The 25,673-nt window shown below is 40.5% G+C and overlaps 1 protein-coding gene across 1 annotated transcript; it reads left to right on the top strand.

The window, feature by feature from the left end:
• The first annotated feature begins 1,732 nt into the window (after positions 1–1,732).
• On the top strand, positions 1,733–18,006 carry man1b1a (mannosidase, alpha, class 1B, member 1a). Its single transcript, XM_071466173.1, has 14 exons — positions 1,733–2,006; positions 2,625–2,762; positions 5,825–5,933; positions 6,506–6,711; positions 6,939–7,084; positions 7,325–7,437; positions 8,001–8,192; positions 8,920–9,068; positions 9,371–9,559; positions 10,080–10,270; positions 10,829–10,949; positions 11,308–11,502; positions 12,979–13,110; positions 13,508–18,006. Exons 2-14 carry the CDS (start codon positions 2,661–2,663, stop codon positions 13,715–13,717), a joined length of 2,055 nt encoding a protein of 684 aa, XP_071322274.1. The 5' UTR covers positions 1,733–2,006; positions 2,625–2,660; the 3' UTR covers positions 13,718–18,006.
• The last annotated feature ends 7,667 nt before the right edge of the window (positions 18,007–25,673 follow it).

Here is a 25,673-nt window from a genome sequence, read left to right as displayed (position 1 = left end):
TGACAGAGACCATTCATCTGTTGCAGAACCTGCAATTAGAACATGGGCTATTTGTCAGGTTCTGCTCCAAGTTTAGCTTTAAAAAGGCAAAGGTTTTAAGAAAAAAAAAGAAAAGAAAAGAAAAACTAATTTAATATAATAATAAAAGTAATTTAAATTAGGGAGGACTCAAATGGCTCTCACCTCTACCAAGGACAGACAATCCTACACAACATTAGATTATTATCTGGATCTGTGCCAAATTGCAAAAAGTCATCTCAACACCATTAATATGTCAGATTTTTTTTTAGATCAACATCAATACTTTCTTTCCTGATAAATTGACAAAAATGCAATCTCGCAATGTCAAGGAAAGTGATAAAAAAAAAAAAAAATCATCAATCAGATCGGCACCAAAATTTAATGGCTTCCTTCCTGGCTCTTGCCCCAACCCTCCACCAAGTTAGGTGCAAATCACTTCTGCATCTGAGATCCATGCACTGCCTAATCCTGCTGACAAACAAACAGACAGACACGAGTGAAAACACTACCTCCCTGGTGGAGGTGATGTAGAGGTAATGTAAGGAACCACACTGCAGCTAGTTGAGGTAAACTCAGCTCCTCTTTCACAGGGGTACACCTGGCAGGGCGAGAGGCAGGATCTTGCATTGGTGTTGTAGCTGATTCAGCTGCCTCTTCCTGTCCCCGTGGCTGCTGGCTTTCTTTCACGTGCAGAACGCTGAGCCTCAGAAGTTGGCAGGCAGCAGAAGCAGCAGGCAGCAGGCAGCAGGCAGCAGAGGCAGCAGGCAGCAGGCAGCAGGCAGCAGAAGCAGCAGAAGCAGCAGGCAGCAGGCAGCAGAGGCAGCAGGCAGCAGGCAGCAGGCAGCAGAAGCAGCAGAAGCAGCAGAAGCAGCAGGCAGCAGAAGCAGCAGAAGCAGCAGGCAGCAGAAGCAGCAGGCAGCAGAAGCAGCAGAAGCAGCAGAAGCAGCAGGCAGCAGGCAGCAGGCAGCAGAAGCAGCAGGCAGCAGAAGCAGCAGGCAGCAGGCAGCAGGCAGCAGAAGCAGCAGGCAGCAGAAGCAGCAGAAGCAGCAGAAGCAGCAGCACAGTTAGTTGTCGCTGTGGCTGCAGTCTTGGCAGATAGTTACAATAAAAGCAGTGTTAGCAGTAGCATTAACAGTACAGTAGAAGTAATAGTTGCAGTAAAAGTGTTGGTGAAGCTGGCCTTTAAATGTAATTGAATAGTCTTAAATAATAAAATGTATTGCTCAGAGTCGAAGACTTGTATTTGTGATATTGTTTTCCCTGTAGTTTCTTATCATTTCCTACAAAGGAAGTGATATGAAACTTGATTCTTTAGAAGGCGCTTGTTCGACAGTGTTTAAATTAAATAATTCCAGTTAATTGCCGGTGTAATCCACTGACAGTGTTTTTTAGTCAGCTGAACGTGTAAAAAATGTAAAAACATCTCTACTGGCAACTATGAAATTCAACTACACAGAGTGATTTCCAAATCCAAGTGATTAAAAATGGATATTTACTTAAAGTAAAATAGATCTTTTACGAAGATTTCTCTGCAGAGGGGAGTTTTTGAATTAAAAGCCTTTTAAAAACACATATAGACATGCCACCTCCTGCAGCACTAAAACAGTTCAGGCTGAAGTTATATGTCGATGGGTTGTAAAGGGTTAATGCTGAAGCCGTCAGAACACGTGGACACGTCATGTGACGTACATCGTCATCTCTCGCCAGCTTTTACATTTCCGCATTTGTCTTTGGCTTCCCAGGCGCTAACTACAGCCATGTTTCCCCGAGTTTAGTTCGTGTGTCATTTCATGTAGCAGCGGTTCTTTTTGCGTGACAGTCGGACGAGCCTGTGTGCTACGTGTTGGTCCGTCTGACAGCCGGACAGTGTCGCTTCCCATTCAGAAACAAGCCCGGGAGCAAGCTAAGCCTCCCGCAGCTAGCTAACAGCTGCTTAGCTTTCAGGTGGGATAACGTCGCTGAGAGGCAGCCAACCAGGCACAAAGGTGAGGGGGGGGGGGGGGGGGGGCAGCTGGATGTCTGACTTCTTTGTGATTTGCCGGCGTGTTTAAACAGCGTGTCAGTGAAAACGGGTTAAAGGCTGCAGATTAGCCCAGTTAGCTTGTAAGCTTCTTGCTGTAAATGACTTACTCGTAGGATGCATTATTGCGTGCATTCTTAAAATCCCATTTTTTAAGATGTCAGCTACACCAGAAAGACTTTTGAAGTAGTGTGCACGAATTACGAAGCAGCCTATGTTACTGTGTTTCTTCACTTACCTGTAGTGACTGATAAAGCTCAACAGAGACTACGTGGACACTTGAAGGAACATCACTACACTGAATTAATCCCTGTGTGCCCATAACAATCAAACTGTGTTTTATAAGTTGTTAGATCACTCAAAAGTAATGAGCTGGTTATCGTCTGCTGTCCATGGTGCTGAAGGGGGTGGTGATGAATATGTTTTCAAGTGACATTAAATCACAACAGAAATATGAAAAGTCTAATGCACAAACAACTATCAGCCTTGCTGTATTTTATATGAGACGCGTGGGTTGAAGTTAGTTGTATGTATGTAGTAGTCATAGTAACTCTAACTGTGGTTTTCATTTTTCTGAGTGCAGCGTCTATGACCTTCAACTGTCTGCCCCGATCAGAGGATGTATCCACCTTCCAGAAAGGACTTCATCTCTCTGACACTCAGTGATCCGCACAGTCATTCCTACAACAACGGCAAGCACCGCAGACAGTCCTGCTGGAGGGTGAGTGGTCCTGCAGGACTGTCCTTTAGCTCATGGCTCTAGACAGAACTGACTTTTACCACTTTGACACACAAGCTCTGAGTTTGATGCAAGATCATTAGCTTGTGTTTGACAAAATGTCACTAGAAACGCTGTGACAGATTGTCATAGTCACACAAGGCTCTTATCTGCATCTGAGGTCCATGCACAGCTCAATCACAGAGTTATGGTTTATTGTAGGAAATTAATTGAGAAACTGTTTAATGAGAAAGTAACCAGATGCTTTGGAGAGTTAAATGCTGGAGAAATCAAGCTCATTATATTGATGCAGCAACCCTGTAAATCAAATACTGCCATAAAGAAGTCCTGCTCATTGATTTCCAACACAGATTATAATAGCCTAATATAATACAGCAGAGGTATTGAAGGGATAACTATACTTGATATAAACAGCACAGAAAATTCTAATTTCTTATAAATCACTGTATATGTATTTTCTCATAGGTTGAGGGGTTGCTCAGTTGTGACTGATTGTCAGCACTGTGGAAAGCCTTGAGCTGCAGGCTGGTGTTGTTTCTGATGACTTCACTGAGATAGATTATCTCTGTCTTTATGAAATGTATCTGCCTTTGTGACAAATCGATTCCTGGGTTTCAGTCTTCCTTTCTTACATTTCCTTTGTTGTGAAGCAGCCTGAACTTTCAAACTCCTCTGATAAAAGCCTCCCCTGAGCACATTACGTGTCTGTTCACAACAGGAAGATAAAACGAATTCTGTTCATCTCACTGTCTTTCTTATGCCTCCTCGCACATTTTCTTTCATCTTGTTTTCTTTATTTTCAAATTTCTTACACCTCCCTCACCTGCTTTTGCCCTATGACAATGAGCAACCTCGTCTTCTTTCTTGGTTTTGATACTGAGGTTTTACAGGTATATTATATTACTGTTATCATATCACATCTCCTACTTTTGTTTGCTATTCCTTCTGTGGGGGATTTGAAACACTGCTGCATTGTTCACAGGTTTCCTTTTTCATCCTTGTTCAACTGGTCTTACAACCTCAGTCTTACTGAAACTACCTCGGTTATTTACTGAATTGTTCTGTGTAATAAATGCAATTTTATCAGTTCAGCGGTCTTAGATGGAAATACTGTTAGAAGATAAGATGGTTGCTTGTAGCAGATCAAAAGTTTTATTTTTTCAACAAGCAGTGAGAGATTTCTCTGCTCTGTAACACACACCAGCCATGTCATATCATCTGACACCCGTAGCGCACACTGAGCACACCATACATACAGAAGTAATTGTCAGGGAACAGTAGCAGTGATGTTTCATTCTCTGGAGAAATTGCCATAAAATTGCTGATTTTTCTGGAGAGTCAAAAGTTCGTCGATGTTGAGAAATGGGACAGTGGTGTATCCTGATGCACAACCACATGCAGCGATGCATATCAAGACACCACAGGTATGTGGGGCTGCACAGAAAACAGTGGGTGCAGGTATTTGGACATGCATAATATACTGATGTGTGTTCCTTTTAGTTTTACAATATATGGCCTAAAACATGTTTTTGTCCACTAACAAATTGGCTTTATTATAAACACAGTTGGTCCATCTGTTAACACCTAATTTTGAAATCAGTGTCCATGTTTAGTTAAAAAAAGAGGTTGTGATTAAAAATAAGCTGCAATGATTTTACCTTCCTTTATTTTACAGCTTTGCGTCTTTTTTGCAATCCTAGAACTGGTATAAAATTTAACTTTCAAAAACATTCTAAAGAAAAGTACTTCTTTAATCATCAGGATCAATCATCTTCCATTAAAAAAAAAAAAAAAATCATCTTTTCATAAAAACTAAAACCAGCATGGTCAGCTCTCATCAAGGGATTTCATTCTGTATGAGTTGAAAAGGCAAACCAGCGTTTCCATCGACTGATGTATAACATTTTATTTGGGCAGTATATCAACAGACATTTCTTCTATAAATCCAGCTTTATAGTAGTGATGGGGATCTGGCTCAGCACTCCCCTGTACATGTGTTCAAATTTGATGACTGTTTATGGTTCCTCAGAGAATCTTTCTCTGCAAATCATGCTGCTTTGAGTGGCTTGTTGGCTCAGTGTTGCTCCACACACAGCGAAAAGGACTGCAGTGGATACTTTCCCACTCGTCACACTGGTTTCCTTCGGACATGCGTGTCAGGTGGAAGCTGATTCTCATTGGTATGTATGTGAGTGATTCTGAGTTTCAACAGGCAGCCTGCTCAGTGACTCTCCTGCATCCAGCTCAATGCAGATACAGAACATGAATATTTGTCTCTTCTTCACTGAACACTGTCAACTTTAAAGAAAGAAATATAACATCTACATTATAACTATATTGCTGTCCTCATATTTAGTAGGTGTAAAGAGAGAAGTTTCCTGTAATAACATATTCTAAACTCAAGGTTTAGTAGCTTTTGACCTTTTGCTTGTTTGTCTCATTGCAAATCTGAGTCTATCACAGTTTTTCAGAGTATAACACTGCATCATGAGATTTCTGGTGATTCCACACCCAGTGTTAAGAAAAAAAAGCACATTTTTGAAGACGTACCATTGGGCTGTACTGAATGTTCTCATGCTGTTGTGTTAAATGAACTATGGCAAAGTAAAATGAAAACGTCTCCTGAGATAAAGTCTGTTGTGTGCTCCGTCACAGCTCGCAGGCGATGGCTCAATAGTTTCATGGTGTTGCACAGGTGTTAATTAGAGTTGGTACCAGCCTGCCTGTTTGTCTCCTCTCCCGAGAAATGCCTGACTCTGTCCCTCCCTCTGCACTGCTGGCTTGAACTAGTTATTTGTGAGCTCCCACTGAGCTTAGCACATCGGGTGGAGAGAGATGTTTAGTTTGTACAGGGTAAGCTACATAAAGGAAGGTCATTAGGCCTCTCCCTCTTTCTTTCACCCTGCTCTTTTTGAAGGAAGCACAAAGCTTTTTCAGATATTTAAGAAGGGGACGATGATAGAACCTGCTGACAATTGCTCATGAATTTGGAGTGGTTAGCTGTGATTAAATGAGGTAAGTTCTGTTTGTTTGTCTGCCTACAGAAATGGAAGCAGCTGTCTCGGCTCCAGCGAAGCCTCATCCTGTTCCTGCTGGCTGTGCTGCTCATATTTGGACTGCTGTCCTATCCAAGCATCACTAAGCAATGGGGAGGTAAACAATGCCCACACAATACTGTGCTCCCACACCCGCAGGCAGAGACAAGTCTGTCATTAACTCTAATGGTCTTGCTCCATGACTAGTGGAGGCTGGTGAGTTGGATTGCCTGTTTTGTTGTGTTTGGAGACCCTGTTTTTTAGATTAGTTTTTGGGTGCAGCTGCTTCCTTTAACTCTTGAATTCTTCTGCATGTGTTATATTTGATTTTCAGACCACGTACACTTGGCTAAATCTCTCAGCCACTGTGTTTTTTTACACCCACAAGCTTTTCAAAAATCTCTCTCGCGAGCAGATAAATGTGAAAGCTCCTTGAGTTTTAGTGCAGACAGAAAAAACTCAGCTTTTGGTGAAGCAGCATATATTGTATGCCTGCCCAGACTTGGTCAGGGTCTGTGTGGAAGACAAGGTCCATCTTCATCTGCAGCCATCTCTGTGACAAGTCAGTTTTAATGCTATAATGTGTTCAGTCAGACAGCATTAGGCTCGTAATGTAACAACAGCTACAATACTCAGTATAGTGAGCTGTCGTAATCTCAGCTTGTTTTCTTGTTCGTTCTGTGTGTGTAGGGGTGTCTGACAGGGAGGACTGGCTGGAGCTGAATGACAGAGAGCTGAGGGGCGTCCCTCCAGGTGTGAAGCCTGTGTTGGGTCCAGTAGCAGATAAAGCTCCTGCACCTGTGGCGGGGCCAGATGTGGGACCAGCTGTAGATCCAGATGCTGTGGCAGAGCCCAGAGGACCAAACATCCCCATTCTAGCAAAACCTCCCACTAAGGTTAGACTTGTGTTTATGTCAGTGACATCAATCAACAACAAATTAAAACATAAAAGTGGCTCTGTTCACAAATCCTCATGACATTAGTTATGGGTCTGGAATATTCAGCTTGTAAAACATGTGTCTTGATGGTGTAATGACCTGTGGCTCACACATTTATTAGTCCTTTGCCATGAGGTGTTCATGTTGTCCCCTGTTTCTAGCTCTAGTTGTTTGTTTATCCGCAGAAAAAGACATTTCCAAACAAGAGAGGACCACCAAGCCTGCAGAAAGATGGAAACGTTTCAGACACGGTCGGTGGGGAAAAGCAAGAGCAAGACGTGGTTCAAGATGGAGGAGGAGAGGATGAGGACAAAGAAAAGAAGATTGTCAGGTGATCTGTTTGTTTGCTTTTTCCCCTATAAATAAATGTACAAAAGACCTGTTTTGGAACAGCTGAGATGACGTGTTAACCGATATTGCTCAGAAGATCAGAATCAGACATTTTCCAGCTGCACCAAGGCCCTGTAGCAGACCCCAGCAGCTGTTTTTGAAATAAACGCATCAAAGAAGCGGTTATAAATAATTCAGGTGTCTGATGGGTATCTGATAAGTTTTTCTGTTTGTCACGCAGCTGGAGAGGAGCGATGATTGAAGCCGACCAGGCCACTGAGCCTCCACCTTCAGCCAATGAGAAAGAAGCTGCAGCGCCTCCAGCCAAGCCTGCTGATGCTGTCCCACTGGAAGGTCAGTACTTCTTACCCAGAGCTTTATACGGCAAGTGAACATGAGAAATTAAAGTATAAGGTCTGAAACTAACAATTATTTATTCAGTCTATAAAATGTTAAATATGTCCATCACAAATTAAAGTCCTCAAATGTCTTGTTTTGTTTGATCAACAGTCCAAAACCCAGAGATAACAGTGTTGTAAAACAGAGAAGCCAGAAGGTTTTGTCTTTGGAAGTCTGGAGTTATGTAGGAAGGAGCTGAGAAAAGTTCAAACTTTTCGGGTTTCATATTTCCCCTTAGACAGATTCTTTAACTTAACTTTGGCTAGCTCCACCGGTGTATGCTGTTTAAAGCCCAGGACCTTTTTCTAACTTAAAGTTTGAACATTTCTAACTTGCAGGATAAAGCCCTGCTGTGCTCAAAGCAGCAGCGTCAACACATGACACAGAATATTCTGCCTGCTGAAAATAATTAGAAAATGAGTTGTGCACTGTAGAGACAAGCTTCCTAGAGGAAACACAGACTTTTAAGATTACACTTTCATTTCTTATTCATTCCTTTGTGGGCTTGTTGTTTGTAGTTTCCACTGGAAAAGTGGACAGACTGGAGGCAGTACGTGACGCCTTCAGACACGCGTGGAAGGGCTATAAAGACTACGCCTGGGGTCACGATGAGCTCAAGCCCATTTCCAAGTCTTTTGGCGAGTGGTTCGGACTGGGTCTGACGCTCATTGATTCTCTGGACACGATGTGGATTATGGGCCTAAAAGAAGGTATTGTATGTCACATATTACCTCTCTGATGTTTTTATTCTTCTGTTAAATATGATACCGGTATAGAGATGTGTTATAGAGTTTTGTTTTGTTACCAAAATGATTTCGTTTTTTTTTGTTAAACTTTTTCAACTTGCACAGATGTGTCTTTGCCAAAATTTGAGCTGCATCAACTCACATCTGTCCATTTTATACACTATGTAGGTAACTGTGCCATTGCTAAAGGTTAGCTTTGCAAAGGGGAAGCTTCACTGAATTTAGTCTGTTTACAGGTGTTCCACTACACATGTGGAAAAAATGTATAAATCGTCTTATGGCTCCAGAGGGAGCTGTGTGAGGTCTAATGAGTCAGAGCTGAGTTTGAAGACTTCAAGGTTGAAAATGAAGGGATGTGGATTTAAAAGAAATGAGCAGATTTCTGTAGCCTGCTCCTCGTTGCTTAGTAGCTCAAAGCAACTAGCACACTCAGTCAGGACTCCAGTTGCATTGTGGGTAATGTAGGTGCAATTTATGGAATAAAAAAAGAAAATAACTCGATTGTGATTCTGTTAGAGGAGTGTGATGCTAATTAGTGGAATTTTCTTTTAGACCACGTCATCACCTCACTGGAGGCAAAACTCTTTACACACAAACATCTTCAAACCACCATGTTAAATGAATGAAATGTGGTTCTTTCTTATCCTCTCTTTCTCCGTCTCACTTGTGTGCTCTGCCTCACTCCACACAGAGTTTGAAGAAGCGAAGACCTGGGTAGAGAAAGAGCTCACCTTCAGCAAGAATGTGGACGTGAATCTTTTTGAGACAACCATCCGTATCCTCGGGGGCCTGCTGAGTACCTACCATCTAACAGGAGACCAGCTCTTTCTTGACAAAGCAGTGAGTCAGCCCATAACAGACAGTCATAGTTCATTCATAGTGTCTGTTTTCTTATGTAGTGCAGTTGTTTTAGAGCATAATGACGCAGTGTAGAGCTTTAAGACACCATGTTGAAATGGACAAGAAGATAACACTTGTAGCTTGTTTGTAAACTACATTGTAGAGTTGATTAGTTTCGATTTATTCACTGTTCCTCCTCTGCCTCACTTCAGTCACTGGTGTCTTCACACTTGTGGTAATGACACTGTAAATAGATTCCACAGAACTAGTCCATTTATCTCTGTTCTTCTTCCCACTTAAAGAAAGATCTCGGGTCCAGGTTGATGCCTGCCTTCAAAACTCCCTCAAAGATCCCATTTTCAGACGTCAACATCGGGAAGGGGACAGCCCACCCCCCTCGCTGGACGTCAGACAGCACGCTGGCCGAGGTGACGAGCATTCAGCTGGAATTCAGAGAGCTGAGCCGCCTCACCCAGGAGCCACAGTACCAGGTCAGTGTGTGTGTGTGTGTGTGTGTGTGTGTGTGTGTGTAATAATTAGATTTGGCATTAATACAGTTCTCTGTGATGGACTGAAGAAAGATTGGCGGCAGTTGATATGAATATTTCCTGGGTTCAGATGGAGGGTTTCAGTTCAGTTAAAGTGAGACATTAAGCACAGCTCACAAACACTGGTGTGATTGAAGTGACAAGCATGACCTAGGATTCACTTTAAATCCATCATGTTGTCAGTGTATGAGTGATTCCACAAATGAGAACTCGCGCCTGAAGATTTTCAACCCAGCCTGACAGGAAGTTGAATAATATCTGTCATAACCTGAGCCAGCCCTCTGGGACATAGCTTTTGATGAGCCCAATTTCATCAAAGTGTGAAATTGCTAATGATTTTCCAATGATAAATAGCTTAAAACAGTCTTTTTCAAACACATGAGCAGTAAGTAAAGTGAAGCTCGGGTTCATTATCTCATGTCTCGGCAGTAATGTCATTGCTTCTGTGTTTTATCTTCGCCAGGAGGTTGTGAATGAGGTAATGAAGCTGGTCCACAATCTGCCAGGCAAACATGACGGCCTGGTGCCCATGTTCATCAACACCAACAGTGGCCAGTTCACGCACAAAGGAGTCTTCACACTCGGTGCCAGGGCAGACAGCTACTATGAATACCTGCTTAAACAGTGGCTCCAAGGAGGCAAAACAGAAGACGAGTGAGTTCAGATTCACATTTCTGATCTCAAAATTGCAAAAGATTTAAACGATGGAACAACAGAGCCAGAGAAAAGAAAACTTAGTGTAGTCACAGTATATGAATCACTTCAGAGATTTAGCTCAGCATTTCATAATGTTTCAAAATGCATATGAAGACACATTGAGGATAATATGACATGACAATCACTGTAAATAGTTGGGTTCTTATGAGCTACAAGTCATGAATCATATTGTGATGATATGATTCTGTTTTATTATCTACTGCCAGTAAATTGGATTTAAAATGAGACGAAAAGAGTCTTTGAAATTTTTGTTTCAAGCATGTGGAGACTTTTGTCTGATGTACTGCGTCAGAGTGGAAGTCACTGCAATGCATTAAGCGTCATTTAAAGTATTTTATATGTGATCCTTCATGTACACTATTGGCTGTATCGTGATATATGTCAGTCATAATGGCAGCCCCAAACCGAATCTCAGGATTCCTTTACACTATATGTGTAGTATAATATTGACTGTTACATGTGTAATATTTCCATGTTTATGTGTGTTTGATGCAGCCTGTTGGAGGACTACCTGCAGGCTGTGGAGGGAGTGAAAAAACACCTTGTGAAACAGACGGGGCCCAGCAAACTGACCTTTGTTGGAGAACTGTCCCACAACCGCTTCAACGCTAAGATGGTAGAGATGCTCACTAAAAATCAGTGTGTGAAATACAGGGGTTGTCAGGGGGTCACAGAGCCTTTGATTAAACTAGGACCTGGACATGCAGTAGGCTTACTGCGTTTTGGATGTACCATGCAGAGCACATGAATTGTCATAAAAGAGTATATCACACTGCCACTTGATGAACATCTACACACAATGACTGTCTTGTTGAATCAATCAGCTTTTGAGCCTTTTGTTGGTGTTCAAACTCATGTGCAGGCAGTGTTTGTCTCTGTTAGCCAGTCCAGTCAATCCCAGCTCTCATCTCTGATCTCATATCTCTCTCAGTCTGTTACTTCATGATTGATCCCCCTGTGTCACTTCTCTACAGGATCACCTGGTGTGCTTCCTGCCAGGAACCTTGGCGCTGGGGGCCCACAACAACCTTCCAGGGGACCACATGGACCTGGCAGTGCAGCTGATGGAGACCTGTCACCAGATGTACACAAAGATGGAGACTGGGCTGAGCCCAGAGATCGCACATTTCGGTCTCCAGGCCAGTGACGGGCGCGATGTTATTGTCAAGGTGAGGCTAATGGCAGATGTGTGGCTTTTGTCTTCTTTATTTTATTTTAAATTGTCATTTTATTAATAATATTTTCATTTTTTATATCTTTTGTTTGACTCCCCAATTTCTATGTACAACATCTTTGAATAGGTGTTTTTGTTACCTCTATTACCTATAGGGGTTATTTGTGTGTCTGTTTTAGGTGTGTATGTACTATAAATTATAGCCTATATGTAATGTGATATAGCCTATATGTAAGCTAACTCCGCTGACCTTTTCAGTGGATTAAGTAATTGAACAGATACACAAGGCACCAGTAGTGGTTCCAACTCTTTTTATACCTTAGTGACAGATGTTACTATATTATACTTTTGGGTTGTCTGTCGTGTCGGCTGACACTAATATATAAAATTCTGCAAAATCACTGTTCAGAGTACACTTTGTATTAAATTCTTTTAAACTCTTTACTACATATATTATATGAGTCTGGACTGACATGGATTTGAACTGAAACTTGACATTTAGTGGAAGCAAGGTTTATGTGGTAATTGTAGTTAAATATTTCAGGAGCGTTTTACATTTCTAGGATTAAAAGCTAAGGAAACTGATGTCAGATCAGGACTACTTAATTCATTTGTTTCTGATGAGTAAATCAGTGAGTGAGCTCGTCACGGCTTGCAATGGGGAACATTTGTTAAAAACCCCCCTGATCAAAAATATGTTTTTCCTGTGGCTGCATGTCCTTGGATGTTTGGTTTTCAGCACACAGAAAGATGTAGGTTTCGGTTATAGATGCTTTCATTCTGGTGAGGTCAAACAAAACAAGAAATGAAAAGAATTCTCATGTAAAAAAAAGTTGAAGTTGAGGAAATCATCATAAAGAGGTGAAGGTTGTTGTGCAGCCTTGGGGCCTGGCAGAGTTGTTATTAGTCTGGACTCTTATTTGACAGCTGAGGAATTACCTGTACAGACAGGCTTTTCATAAACCTTATTCCTTGTATTTTTCAGTTTTATTAACTTGAATCCCTGTCTGAGAAATAAGTAGTGCTTCCATTAACTGAACTCCAGGATGAAGAACTTTCATATTTTATGTCAAAGTTAGCAGTCATATTCAACCCCAGGATGTTTTAAAAACTTTTTTTTTTTTGTTTTTGTTTCTTTGTTTCTTCACTTGGAGCCATAACTAATCTCACCATGACGCTCTCAACAATTGAATTTACTCAAAGTAAAGGAAGCATAAACATCTGTGTGCCACTGCTGTCCAGCTGTTACTCACTGAGTTTTGAATCTGTCTTGTATTTAATCTTAACTCACTGGTGTTGCTTTTTTCATAGGAGCCTTAAAATTATTCTCAATTATTTTCAGTCACTGTGCCTGGTTCAAACTAAAAAACAGATCATTCACTGATGATATGATATGATATGATATGATATATGATATGATGTACTGATATTAATTGTAATATTTATTGGTAACTTCCTCTGTATCCTCCAGCCTGCAGACAGACACAACCTGCTGAGACCAGAGACGGTGGAAAGTCTGTTCTACATGTATAGATTCACCAAGGACACTAAGTACAGAGACTGGGGATGGGACATACTGCAGAGCTTCAATAAGTACACTAAGGTACTTTAGTTTAATCACCTCCTTTAATTATCCAGCCAATTAAATTAGAGTGTATAAAAATGAGCCGTATAATACTGCATGAGGGTCGACTAAAATCAACTAAAATGTTTATTTTGATATTGCTTTGCTTTGGCAGCTCAGGTGGGGTACTAAAATTTAAGATTCAGGTGACAAAGATTTATTCCAACAGCAAAAATCACTGTGGACAGAAAAGAAGACCAGGTCATTATGTCAGACCAAGGTTAAGAAAATATGACAGTCGATCTTGCTCTTGATTTCACTGATTAGTGGGTTTTTAGGTGTAAAACATCTGGCAGCTTAGGGAAAGTTCAACTTGCACTCTCATTGTTATTTTTTTCTGCATCATTAAACCTTTGACCTCTGACCTCTGCTGCAGGTCTCTGGCGGTGGCTACACATCCATCAACAACGTCCGTGACCCTGTTAGCCCCGGGCCCCGGGACAAGATGGAGAGTTTCTTTCTGGGTGAGACACTGAAGTACTTGTATCTGCTCTTCTCTGACGACATGGAGCTGCTCAGTCTAGACAAGTATGTCTTCAACACAGAGGCCCATCCCCTCCCCATATGGCCCTCTCCACCCAAGTGATGCCAACATACAGTAGACATCTGTAAAGATCAGACCAACAGAGTCCTCTGTGAGTCAAAGACTGTTACTGCTGCTCAGTCGGGCACATCTCTAAGCAACCATCCAGGCTGGACTGCTGTGCGGAGCAGTGAAGCAGATCTGTGCTGTCCACCTGTGACACATTTCCATGTGAAGGAGTTCTTTTTTTTTTTCCTTTTTCTTTATTTTTTCTAAAGAAGAGTTTTGTGTTAGAGCTGGTCTCTAATTATAAAACTTTTTTGAACTCAGTTCTGATGAGCTGAAGCCACAGGAAACAAGACAGAAGAAGGTGGGGGTGCTTTGTCATGACCGGGTGACTGGGAGAGTTCTTATATTTACTGTATGTGGTTACAGCAAACATGTTTCCCCCATGTGAGGTGAAAACCCTCATTGTTCCTACATAGTCAGGTGTTGTGGCCATGAAGGAGTCAACAAATCAATCAATCAATCAAAGTACTTTAATAATCCCAAACTGGGAAATTGTTGCGTTGCAGCAGCAGCATAACTTACAATGTAATGTACATTACAAATGTAATGTCTGAAGGTGCAGCAACCACTGATGGACATGTATGGAGCATATGAAGCTCAATTTATATTCAAACAGGTTGGTCTAATGAAGAAATCATATTGTTTGCCCTCGCTTTGGCAACATTCAGTGCACTTGCTCATGTATGAAAATGACATAAGATAAGTGAAGCTAGAACTAGTTAGAGCTCTGTAATCCCTCTCAGGACTTTGTTTCCTTGTATAGTTCCGTCCTAAGTGTTTGGGAGCAGTGGGCAGTTAAAGTGCAGCATCCAGGGACCAGTTTCAATCCTGAGGCAGTGCCTTGCTGAAAAGCAGGAGTTTTCTGAATACCTGACATGCATGTCTTTATTTAAATGAGGACTTTAAATCAAGCATTAGGAAGTTTGAGGCCACCAGATTAAAGCACTGTCTGTAAAACGGGACGGTTAAAGAGCTGTGAAGCCCCAGAAAGCATTGCACTTCAGATTGAATTGAATTAACATTGGTTGATGACTTATTGGATCACTTTTGCACATGTAGCAATAATTGCTTAGATATTGAAAGATAAGAAGTTAAATATGGTGAAGCTCACTCACACTGCACACTCACACCTTGTTGTGTGTCCAAAGGGAAATCTGGTTGTTGTTTGATCTTTACATTTAGTGCGACGATGCAAAGTGGTGGGGGCTTTTTTAGGTCATGCTTATGTGGCCTGAAAGTTTGACAGTCAAATGTGTATAGAGGTGTAATGAATCTGTCCTGAATGATTTTAAGTCCAGGCTGAACACTTAATGACATCTTGTTTTATTGATGAATGTAGACATTTTTCTGTTTGTTTTTTTTTTATTTTGTGTTTTGCATTTTTGTCACACTTAGATGAGCACTTACAGTTGTACCCTGGTTTTGAGTCTTATCCTGGTTTTGATTGAATTCACACTTGTTTATATCAAATGAAGGGGAATAATGTGAGGCTGCCAAAAATAAACCAACTGGGTTCACTATCATTTCCTCTGTCAGGGACGAGATACTGTACACACAGCTGTTCATTCATCCTCTTTCCACAGACGACTTGTTTAAGTGAGGTTGGTTGAATTGTTGTCTTCATACTTGAAGGAGTTTGATTCATTGCTGTTTAGCAATCCCTGACTCCCTGTCAAATGTGATGAAGAGCAGTGTGGGAGCTCTTTTTTTTTTTCCATATGGTGATGTTGACGAATCAATTTGAAGGACATCGTGTATGTGCTGCTGCTTTGAAGGTGGTGGAACCCACACCCTCAAGTCTTCACTCTAGAAAGGATCTTGAGTGTCTGTTTCGACAGACAGCAGTGTTCCAGTTTTCACCATCTCTTCTTGTTAATGAACTTGGTCCATCAGAGAGCCATATGCTAACCCACGCCATTGAATGTGCACCACGTTTGCCAATGCTCTGCTGTGCCTGTTGAAATGAATATTGTACTATGGTGGTTTGGTTTTATTTTTTTATTTTTTTATTGCTACTGCATCAGTGGTGTTTATTTGTGAAGTGCTATGTGTGAAAGTTTGATTTATGGCTTCTATTTTTACTCTGGATCGGTGGGTGACAAAACAATATGGGTGTACATATTTTGTGTATATTGTTTCTAACTTGTCTACTGCATCAAACCTGTGCGTCTGCTGGTTTCTGAGCTATATCCGGTTGTAATGTTCTCTACCATCACGTCAAAAAAGTTTGGCTTTGAGCAAGTCTCTTTTTTTTATCTTCACTCTGCTGCATTTCCACAGTTTTCTTTTTTTCCTCTGAAATCCTTCATGAATATTATCGTGTTTGTTTAGAAACATCTTTCAGACATGGAATTTGTATAATTTCTTCACCTGTCTGTTAAAGTGAAGGTCTGTTCAATGTATGTCCAATGGATAGAGTTGCAATACTTGCACACTAACTGGCATGTGTAATTTATTCTGTCCTGTAGTGTCCATGCAGAGTTAAGATATGATGAGGTCAGGTTTTGGCCTCTATAGTTGTTGACATGCTGTGTATGAAGTGCAGGCTCCTGGCTTTAATGACGGTTTAACCTTTATGAAGACTGATGCCTGATAACTGAGTCATTTATTTTTTACTCTGTTGTTTATGGAGTGAGTTCCACATCTGAAATGGGCTACAGATGCTACAACTCCGTGACTCTTACACAATTCTGATCTGGTATTGATGAGTGTAATATTCTCAGTGTAATTATAACACAACTAAATCTGCCAGCACCTCTCCACACTTGATTGGATAAGGCTGGTGTTATTCTGTCGTTTTCCCAGCTGTCATCAAATTCCACAAAAAGCAATGTGTTAGTCATCTTGTCCCCCAGTCTGTCTGTGGCACTGGTTTGGCTCACAAATATATCATTTCATTTTTTAATTTTTTTTAAGTCTCAGTTATTCCTTCAAACAGCTGGAAACTGTAGTTTTTTTAACAAATGTTACTGAGACAGGAGAAAACAAGGCATTTAATGGGGACTATTTTCAGCTGTGGATTAATATACATTTTGTTCTCCAGTGAGTGTTTTCAATAGTTTTTGGAAACAGTGGAGCTCTGTGACTCAGAGGAATATACAAGATGTGTCAGGCTTTGGCTACATGGGCAATAAATACTTTGATGGGATTTATTGACCATAAAAAATATATTTTTACATTCAAGTTTAGTCATGTGGCAGAGTCTTCTGTTCAATGCGATGTACAATTGAGGAACAATCTAAGCCTCAGAGACCGACATGTGGTCTCATTGTCTCATAACATTGCAACAGAGCTTGACCTGTAGTAACCAGTGATACTGCCAGAGATGGTAGCTGACGGGTTCTCCACACTGATAAATATTCTGCTCTCTCCATGTATCTGCCTCTCTGTGTCAGAAATGAGTCTTTGTATCACATATTCACAATCACTGTTTTGTGCTAAGAAACTGATGGTAACAGAAAATACAAAAGACCAGAAATGACTCAGTGAGCTCACACAGAACCTATTTAAATTCACTCAGCTCTATTGTAGTGGTTTCACAGCTGACTGCTCCACCTTTAAATGATTATTTATTTTTTAAATGAAATTGGGCGATCTAATCTAATCAGACTTTTTTTTATAAAACTGTTAGAGTAGTACAACAGATTGTGCAGAGGTCATTTTTCAAAAACCTGTTGAGAATTTTATGGATTTTTTATGTGGAGGGTTTAATGTACAGTATTTGATCTACTCTCTTCTCAGCTGATTGGCCAAATCTCCCTCTTTTGATGAGAATGATAATTATTCTTAATGTGATTATTGATGAATCCAAGCCATATCAAAATGACAGCTCTACTATTTAGATGTATGTAGGCTATAGAACAGCAGTGTTGTTCATGTTCTTGCCTGCAGAGGTTCCTGCTTCACTGGCTGGGACCCTGTGTCAAGGACCATCGACATGGATCAATAATGTTTTAATGCTTGAAAAGAAAAACACATCTTGACACAGTGGTCACTTCTCTGTGACGACAGAGCTGCTCTGTTGGCTCATAAGTCAGAGACATTTGAAGTTTCCATTTGAATTTAGAAATGATTTTTCTCTGTTCTGCTCACTTCACTTTTGAGAGCTGACACAGTTTTAGCAGTTTCTCATTTGTGTTCATATTTTTCATGGTTTGAAAAAGTGTCATCAAATCCACATTCACTGTACAGATGACTGAGCACTTTGTGGCTTATTTCAATGTTCACCAAATTCAAACTATTTTCCTGCCAACTATGTTTTTAAATAAAGCTTTTCAGTGAACGTTTTGTACTGTATCTTGTTCTGAATTGATTTTTGTGTTTTCCTAGAAAAGCCTGAAGAAGATTCAAGGCTTTGGTACGCTTCACTGCCGCGCCAGCACAGTGGAGGCTGTTATAATAACAGATTAACACCCATGGTCTTGAAATGAGACATTGAGCTATCACATACTAAATAAAATATCAAGTCCAGCTGCCTTTGACTCAATATGTTGATATTTTCAGTTCTGCAACACCAGGGGGCAGCAGAAACGATCCATCACTGTCCAACCTCGGACTCTAACTAATGACTCTAATGAATGCATGGCTTACAGTCGCTCTACCAGGAAATGTTTATAATAACAGAGGGCAGAGTGTCTGCACACGCGTCTGTGCCGAGAACAATAGGAGGAGAAGACCCTCTTGCTGGTGCAGTATGGTGCACTGTACTGCAACAGCAGCATGTGCACAAGTCTACTCTTTTGTAATTAAAAAAAAAAATGCTTTGAATTTATTAATTTTTTATTTTACTTTATTACCTTCTCAACGTTTCCACCTCTGACACCACATGACTCCTGTGTCCCTGTTTGACTGATGCAACATTCAGGGTAAACTGAGGTCCATAACTGATGTTAAACTGTTTTACATTGGACAGTGTTGACGTCTGTCATCACTTGCACTCAAATGCCAACAGGGTCTGCAGGCTGCTCTCTTGTCCAGCCACTCAGCTGATTGGTCCTCAGGCAAACATCTGAGTGAGCCAGTACTATTTAGGAGTATAAGGTTTTTACCTTCATTCCAATAAATGAGCATTTGAACCCTTTTTTTTGTTTTGTTGTTTTTTTTTTTATGCGGTGTTAATACAGACAGAAACCCACATAATAACAAGGGAAGGAGAAAAAAAAGCTGGCTGCAGGTGAGGTGTGTGACATCCCTGACATTTATTTGCACGCTCTCTCGTGACAGCAGCTGCAGCAAAATGCAGCATGTGACATTTTCCAATCTTTAAATCAGTAAGCACTGTGATCCCGCAGTAGGGACATGACTCATAATAATACACAGATGCTGTTTGCTTGAGATTTTCATTTTTCATTTCGGCCTGGTGTTTTCTATCACATATATATCTGCAGTATGTCACAAGCTATAGCGTTTCAGTTTTATGTGCAGGATTATTATCAGGAAAACCACTATGGTTTCGTTCTTTAGTTTTCATTGATATATGTTGATCTCATTTAAGGTCTTCCTGTAGATTATCTCATGTCCAAGATGCATGATTAAAAAATGCTGATCTGTGAAAACTCATGGTACATTAAAAGCAACCACGTAGAGGAGCTGATAGCTGCCTGAGCTGAGGCAGAGGAGAGTACGGAGGAAGACTAAAGGAAGGTCATCGCAATCGCAATTAATATTCTTATAGGTTGTAATTATAGACAGAAAGTTATGATCAGCTCTGTTAAATCTTTTTTTTTTTGCTCATGAATGTTGACAGTTTGACCAGCCTCTTGTGTTTCTCAGCTGACACCACACAAACACAGGCTTTTTACAAATGACACTGATGTAAACAAACCCTTCACAGCATCGGAAAATATTAATAACCCAAGCTTTTAATTTGTCAAATTTTGTTTATTCATTTATCTGTGCAACCATATTTTCTGTGCATAATATTTATTTATAATCATAATGTGTTTTGATTGATTGCAGGTTGCAGTGCTTTTCATAAATGTTGAAATGAGAAATGTGGATTTGTTGGATTTGACAAAAAAAAAAAAAAAAGGTAGGAAAAGGTAGTTGTCAGTATAACCTCTGATTCAGTGCAACCATGAATCATTTTGCATTGATCCTATTAGAGTTTTTAGCAGCTACCAGTGTGGGATTTACTGCTACAGCCAGATGGTTTAGACTCCAGATATAACCTGAAATTCTTTAAATCTTCAATGGATAATTAGATTTGGGTGTTTCTCAGATTTATGTTGTTGTTGTTGACTTGAGGGATGCTGTGTGTTAGTACTGTGGTAGTCTGAGGTTTGGCTCTGGGACTTAGCCTCAGGCTTAAAGCTGCCATGCTCTCTCAAAAGAATATGAAGAATAAGTTTTACAGAAACTAATTGTTGCCTGGGGGGATTTGGAGAGATTTTCACCCAGAACCCACCAGCTGTCAGTTTGCGAGTCTTATGAATGTTTCAGTGTGCCTGCACTGTATTCTAATTGTGAAAGTGAATGCTGCCTTAACAATTTAGCATGTTGCACACTGTCTGCTCCATGTGTTCTCCTGCCTGTCGGGGATGTGTATGAATAAAGGTTTAATTTGAGTCTGGGCAAAGTGCCTTTTCCAGGTAGATCACAGGATTCAGTGATTCTTACTTGGAAATGACTCATGTGTACTATTTCCTTTGTGATGATCAAGAAAGAATTACGTAACACTGCCGTTCTGTGACTGTGATCTTTTTTTATGTGTTTAGAGTGTGATGTTTTATGTGTGAAGAGGCATTTAATTCAAGCATTACACACCGTTGTGGGTCTGAGAAGTGCTAGAGCCCTTGTCAGGACTGTAATACTCACCATGGATCCATAAAAGCTGGACCCCTGTTGTCTTTAATTCGACTGCACTAAGTGATCAGTACATCACTCATTTGAATGTGGCTTTTCTAATTGTTGCAGAATAACAACATGAAGTGAGACTGTGCTCTCAGAAGTCTCAACATGGACATTAAAGGTAAATGCCACTGTACTCCCTTTGCACTAACTGTGTTATGCTTATCCTAACATCGAACCTTTTCATTAGTTGTCATCATTAGTTGATGTAACAGTTTAGATACTGTGTCAATCACAAAACCACCCAAAAATAGTAAAGGTTCTGTGAACAAGATTTTAAACAATAGTATAGCAGTAAACAACAATTTTCTATGTAAAGATATCGTGGAGTAATGGCGTCTTGAGCACAGAACGAAGCTCCACCTCCTCTCTGTGTGTTGTAATCTGAGTTTCTGATTTCAATTTTGTTAACTGGACTGAAACAATGGGATGTTCGTGCGTTTGAGTCCCCACGTTTAAACACGCAGGCACTGCCCACATGCAAGCCAACACAGTGCAGTTTTCAGGTGAAAGCAACCTTCCAAAATTTCATCCGCTGAAGAAATCAGTTTTTTCTTCTTGTGTTTTTTAATTACTTTTTTTGGCATTTCAGAGAGAGTGACGTGAAATGGGACAGAAAGTAGGGGACTGACATGCAGGAAAGAGTATGCCTGACCGGGAGTCAAATTGGGGACCACCTGCTCAGCACCAGTGGCCACCTAATACATAACCTAACCAATCAGGTTTCAGGTCGCCCCCAGACTTTTTCATCTCCAGCAAAAAAACGTGAGACCAGAGCACGGGCTGACTGGCCACAGGGCTCAAATCCTGGTCGGCCGGTTGACCATCAAAACATCCAGAAAGTCTGTGTGACCGTGGATAAATCCAAGGCTGAATTCAGGCTTTTCCAGTCAAACTGCAGTCGGATCCCATTAAGCCAGTGGAACGCCAAAACCAGAATGTTTTTAACGTTTTTACCAGCACCTTCAGTGTCATTTGTGCGACCGCAGCTTAAGTCCAAGGCTGAATTTCTTAACCAACCATGGAGCCAATACTGGTCTGTCTTTACCGAGCTTGAGTCAGGACTGGTTTTCTCCTCTATGTGTCAGTAACTTGGTGCTACATAATGTCACATGTCTGCTTTCATTAGTGACGGCAACTGTAGCATGATAACATTAGCTTGCTTGCTGTTACCAACATCATCAATTTGTTTGACAAATGTTATCGCTAGCTGGCTAACTTTCAGCGTTGCTGTGGAGGATATCACAGCAAAGCTAGCAGGGGCTAATGGTTGTGGTTAGATTGTTTGTTTTTTTGGCTCTCTTTATTCAGTTGTGCCACTTGTTATGTGTTTACGTCTGCTGTGATGTAGATGTGTACTCCAGGACATGTGACACAGTGCATTTTAATGAGAACGTAAATGTAAGCATAACTCCACAGGCACCTTTAAGTTACTTCTCAAAGGTGGTCCCTGGGACTCCACCACCTGTGGTGGAAGGAGTGGTTTAAATATTTGATTTGGCTGTGTCTTTAAATAAACCTGAAGTCAGGAAGTCACTAAAATAACTTACACCGTGTTCAGTGTCAAAAGCAGGTGAGACAGTCTGTTTAGTTTTTTTCCCCTGTAGGCGTCTGAAAAGGTAAAGTTGATTATCTTTCCTCTCCATCTTCCTTCCTTTGGGCCTCTTCTCTCCTCCACCTCAGTGTGGGGTGATCCATGGATGGTGGAGCCTCACAGAGCAGTGTGACTCCTCTGATCACTGAGAGCTGAATTCATCTGAGCAGCTGGAGACCTTGGCACCAGCCTGCGCTGTGTGCTGTGAGCTGTTATCTATCAGCAAAATGTCAGCCGCAACCCTGTGGTCTCTCAGATGAGAAATGAAAAGAAAGGCAGGGGGAATGAAGGAGGGGAAGATGGAGAGATGAGAGCAGCTTCGGTCGCTCTTTGCCAAAAATGATCTTTAAGTTAATGTTGACCTCTCTTCCACAAAGATTACCTCGGGTAATGTTCTACCTCAGGGTTTCAAGACCCAGACCAGGCTGGTCATATGCTATTGCTAAAAAAAAAAAAAGGCTATTGTGCATATGAAAAGCTAAATTAATACATTACATTGGTAAAACATAGCATTATATTTAACTTGCAATTTGTTTATTGCAAAAGATTTAAATTTTACACATCTTGGTACTTATCAGAAATAATTATTCCTGTCTTTTTTCACTGTTGAATTGTGCTGACAAGAGCTTACTGCCCATGTATTTGTATTTAAAGCTGACTAGCTGAAACTAATGCAGTCTAACATGACAATCTTGCCTTTATGAAGGTTAAAATGTTCAGGTTTTGTTTAAACTGCTTTAGAGATGTGTTGATTCAACTAAATGATCATTTTCAAGGCTGTAGTTTGTGGTGCTGGTGAATTGTATTGTGGCAGGTGTTTCTATCATTTTGTCCACAAAGGGTTTGTTGGGGTTGTAGGGTTTGTTGTAGGACTGTTGTATTAGTTTTAGCCAAGTGTATGTAATAAACTAGCGACAGAGTATAGTCAGTAATTATGTTTTTTGAACATAAAATTCCTTTCAGTGCATTTTTCAAATGTCTCTTTAACCCTCTTGAAAACCGTAAAAGCACCTACTGTCGACACACGTAAAACATTCCTGATTTCTTCCTCTATGTTGTTTATCCAACTTTTATATTCTTGTCTTATAAATGTTGTTTAGTGTGAAGGTATTTTCTCTCTTTTGTAATCTGTATTTGATAGTAAGTGTGAATGTATGAAGTCTGCTGCACAGCTGCTGTTTGTGTTGTGTTGTTGCATATGTGGTGTAATGTGACTTATTCCCTCTGTTTTGTCTTTTTTTTTGTTTTATTGATACGGTGTGGCTTTAACGATTGTTTTATAGTTGTTTATGCTTATTGTTTTTGTGCGACCATTCAGTGGAAGTTTAAATGAATGTAGAACAAAGAAAGAATGTGTTGCTATGTGCTGTATTTTTCTTGGCAGTGGTTATGAACCACTCTCTTGTGGCAGCTGAGCTCATTTTTCTGTTGACGGGTGCATTAAGATGCTTTTATGCTCTTTATTTACCTTGGTGGTGAAATATGAACTGCCATGTTTGGGTGTTAGCTGAGCTGGATTTGCTGGTTTGGAGGTTTCTGTTGGTCCACTGAAAGCTCTCTGGTGATTGTGTAAGTGATTGTATTTTATTTTCATGTCATGCACACAAAGTGCTCAACCCGCATGGGTTCATCAGACACTAAAAGTGCAGTTGCAGTCAAACATTTCAATTCATTACAAAATTACAGGGTATCTTACAGCCCATAAACAAAATATTCTGCCTTCTCTCTCAAGCTAAAGTGGCAAATAAAATCTGCTACAAAAAAAGCTCCCTTCCTGGAACACAGCTCGTACTTTTCATAATCATCCAGCCAGAAGAAATTAATACAAATATAGAATGTTTACTGAAAAGTAGCCTATAGCTCATATATCATGTCAGCAGGATAGAAAAACAAAAAATGAACCTCATTCTCAGTTTCACCTTTTGCTCACACAACAAAGTCTGTCTCTGGAGTGACATTAAACCTGCTGTTCTCTCAGGGTAATGGCAGTGATCCTGAACGTAACTGTGCACATAGTGATCTTTGTTTCTAGTGGATGTTTTTGTTGTGTGCTTACTTTAGAAATGTAGAAATGTGCTCAAAGCACTTACATGGCAGCTTCTTTTACTGTTCTTCATATCACATCAGCTGCTCCAAGCCACTCACATTTGTAAGTTTAAAGGTTTTAGGGAATATACATAACTTGTCAAGAAAACAATATCAGTTTTATATGTGTTTTCATGCAAGAGGTTTGAGATGAAAAAGAACAGAGGTGTTTGCACATTTTCCAGAAACGTCTGAGCAAACTGAACTCTGGCTTTGACATCCGGTCTGCGGGTGTTTCTGGTCACGTGTTGGTGCTGCAGAGCCTCTGCTCAACAACATGCAGGGCAGTGATCTGAACGTGCCGATTTTACAGCACGCGCTCAATGGCACAGTCGTTCATGATTGATGTCCAGCTTATCCCTGCAGATTATCTGCCTAGTCATTTGCAGTGAGCCCAGTGATAGCCCTGCACACTGACCCTGTGTGTGTGTGTCTCTGTCTGTTTGTGTAAATTGTCTAGAAGTGTATCATTCGTGCGTCCGCAGTTGCCGTCACTGCAGCAGCTCAGCTAACTGTGATCGCTCATCAGAGCAAATAATCAATCACAAACAAACACAGTGGGGCTATTTTTAGATGTGGATCGATGTTGTGCTGTGAAGGGAGATGGATGGGGAGCGGGCTGACAAGTCAAAAGGCTTCCACCATAATCTTTGGCATTTGACATTTTAATAACGTAATGGCCTCAACAGAAATGAGTTGCTGTATTTACTTAGAAGTCCTCAGTGATTATTTTAAATCATTTACATCAGAAAAGTTTCCCCCATAACAAGTGACATCTTCAGACTTTATCGACTGAAAGTTTTCTTAAATCGACAAGAAGTCAATGTATTTGTCTTTGTGTTTGTGTATTGTGACTTGTAATGTTTTCTGTTACCTGCCTAGGGACCACGGATGTAAATTAGCATTTTTGCCGTAATCCAGCATTACATCATGTATTTTGTACTTATCTTCATTAACATTAATTGTCCCTATCAAATAAACAAACAAACAAATAAATGAATGAAAGAAAATAATAGAAACAGTTGATCAGTACCAGATTGATACACATGTTCTCTTTATTTCTGCTCTTTGGTTTGTCTTTTCTATGTCTGTAACACACCTTGTTAAAAAATAAAAGACCGTCTCTGGTTCTCCTCACAGCCTGTCAAGCTTCCTCTTTAAACACCGTGAGAGTTTCTCCACAGGGGAGCTGCTCATGTAGAAAATTGGATAGACTAGAAAGCAAATCACACAAGTGCTGCCCTTTTTTCCTTCATCTCCAGATCTGTTCACAGAGATATAAACCGCAATTAACGACTAAGATAAGATATGTGTAAAATCAATTTATATGTGTGTATGAAGGTTAAGAAGGCACAACCTTGTTTTCTGTCTTTTAATCCAATTACCTATACTTCAGTGTTGAAAGCATTTCTGTTTCTAGAT

Source organism: Trachinotus anak, unplaced genomic scaffold, assembly GCF_046630095.1.
Source record: "Trachinotus anak isolate AG129_WGS33_773 ecotype Australia unplaced genomic scaffold, CSIRO_AGI_Tana_v1 ptg000028l, whole genome shotgun sequence".
NCBI lineage: Eukaryota > Metazoa > Chordata > Actinopteri > Carangiformes > Carangidae > Trachinotus > Trachinotus anak.
Note: the sequence above shows the minus strand (reverse complement) of the source record. Positions and strands in the feature narration are given on the sequence as shown.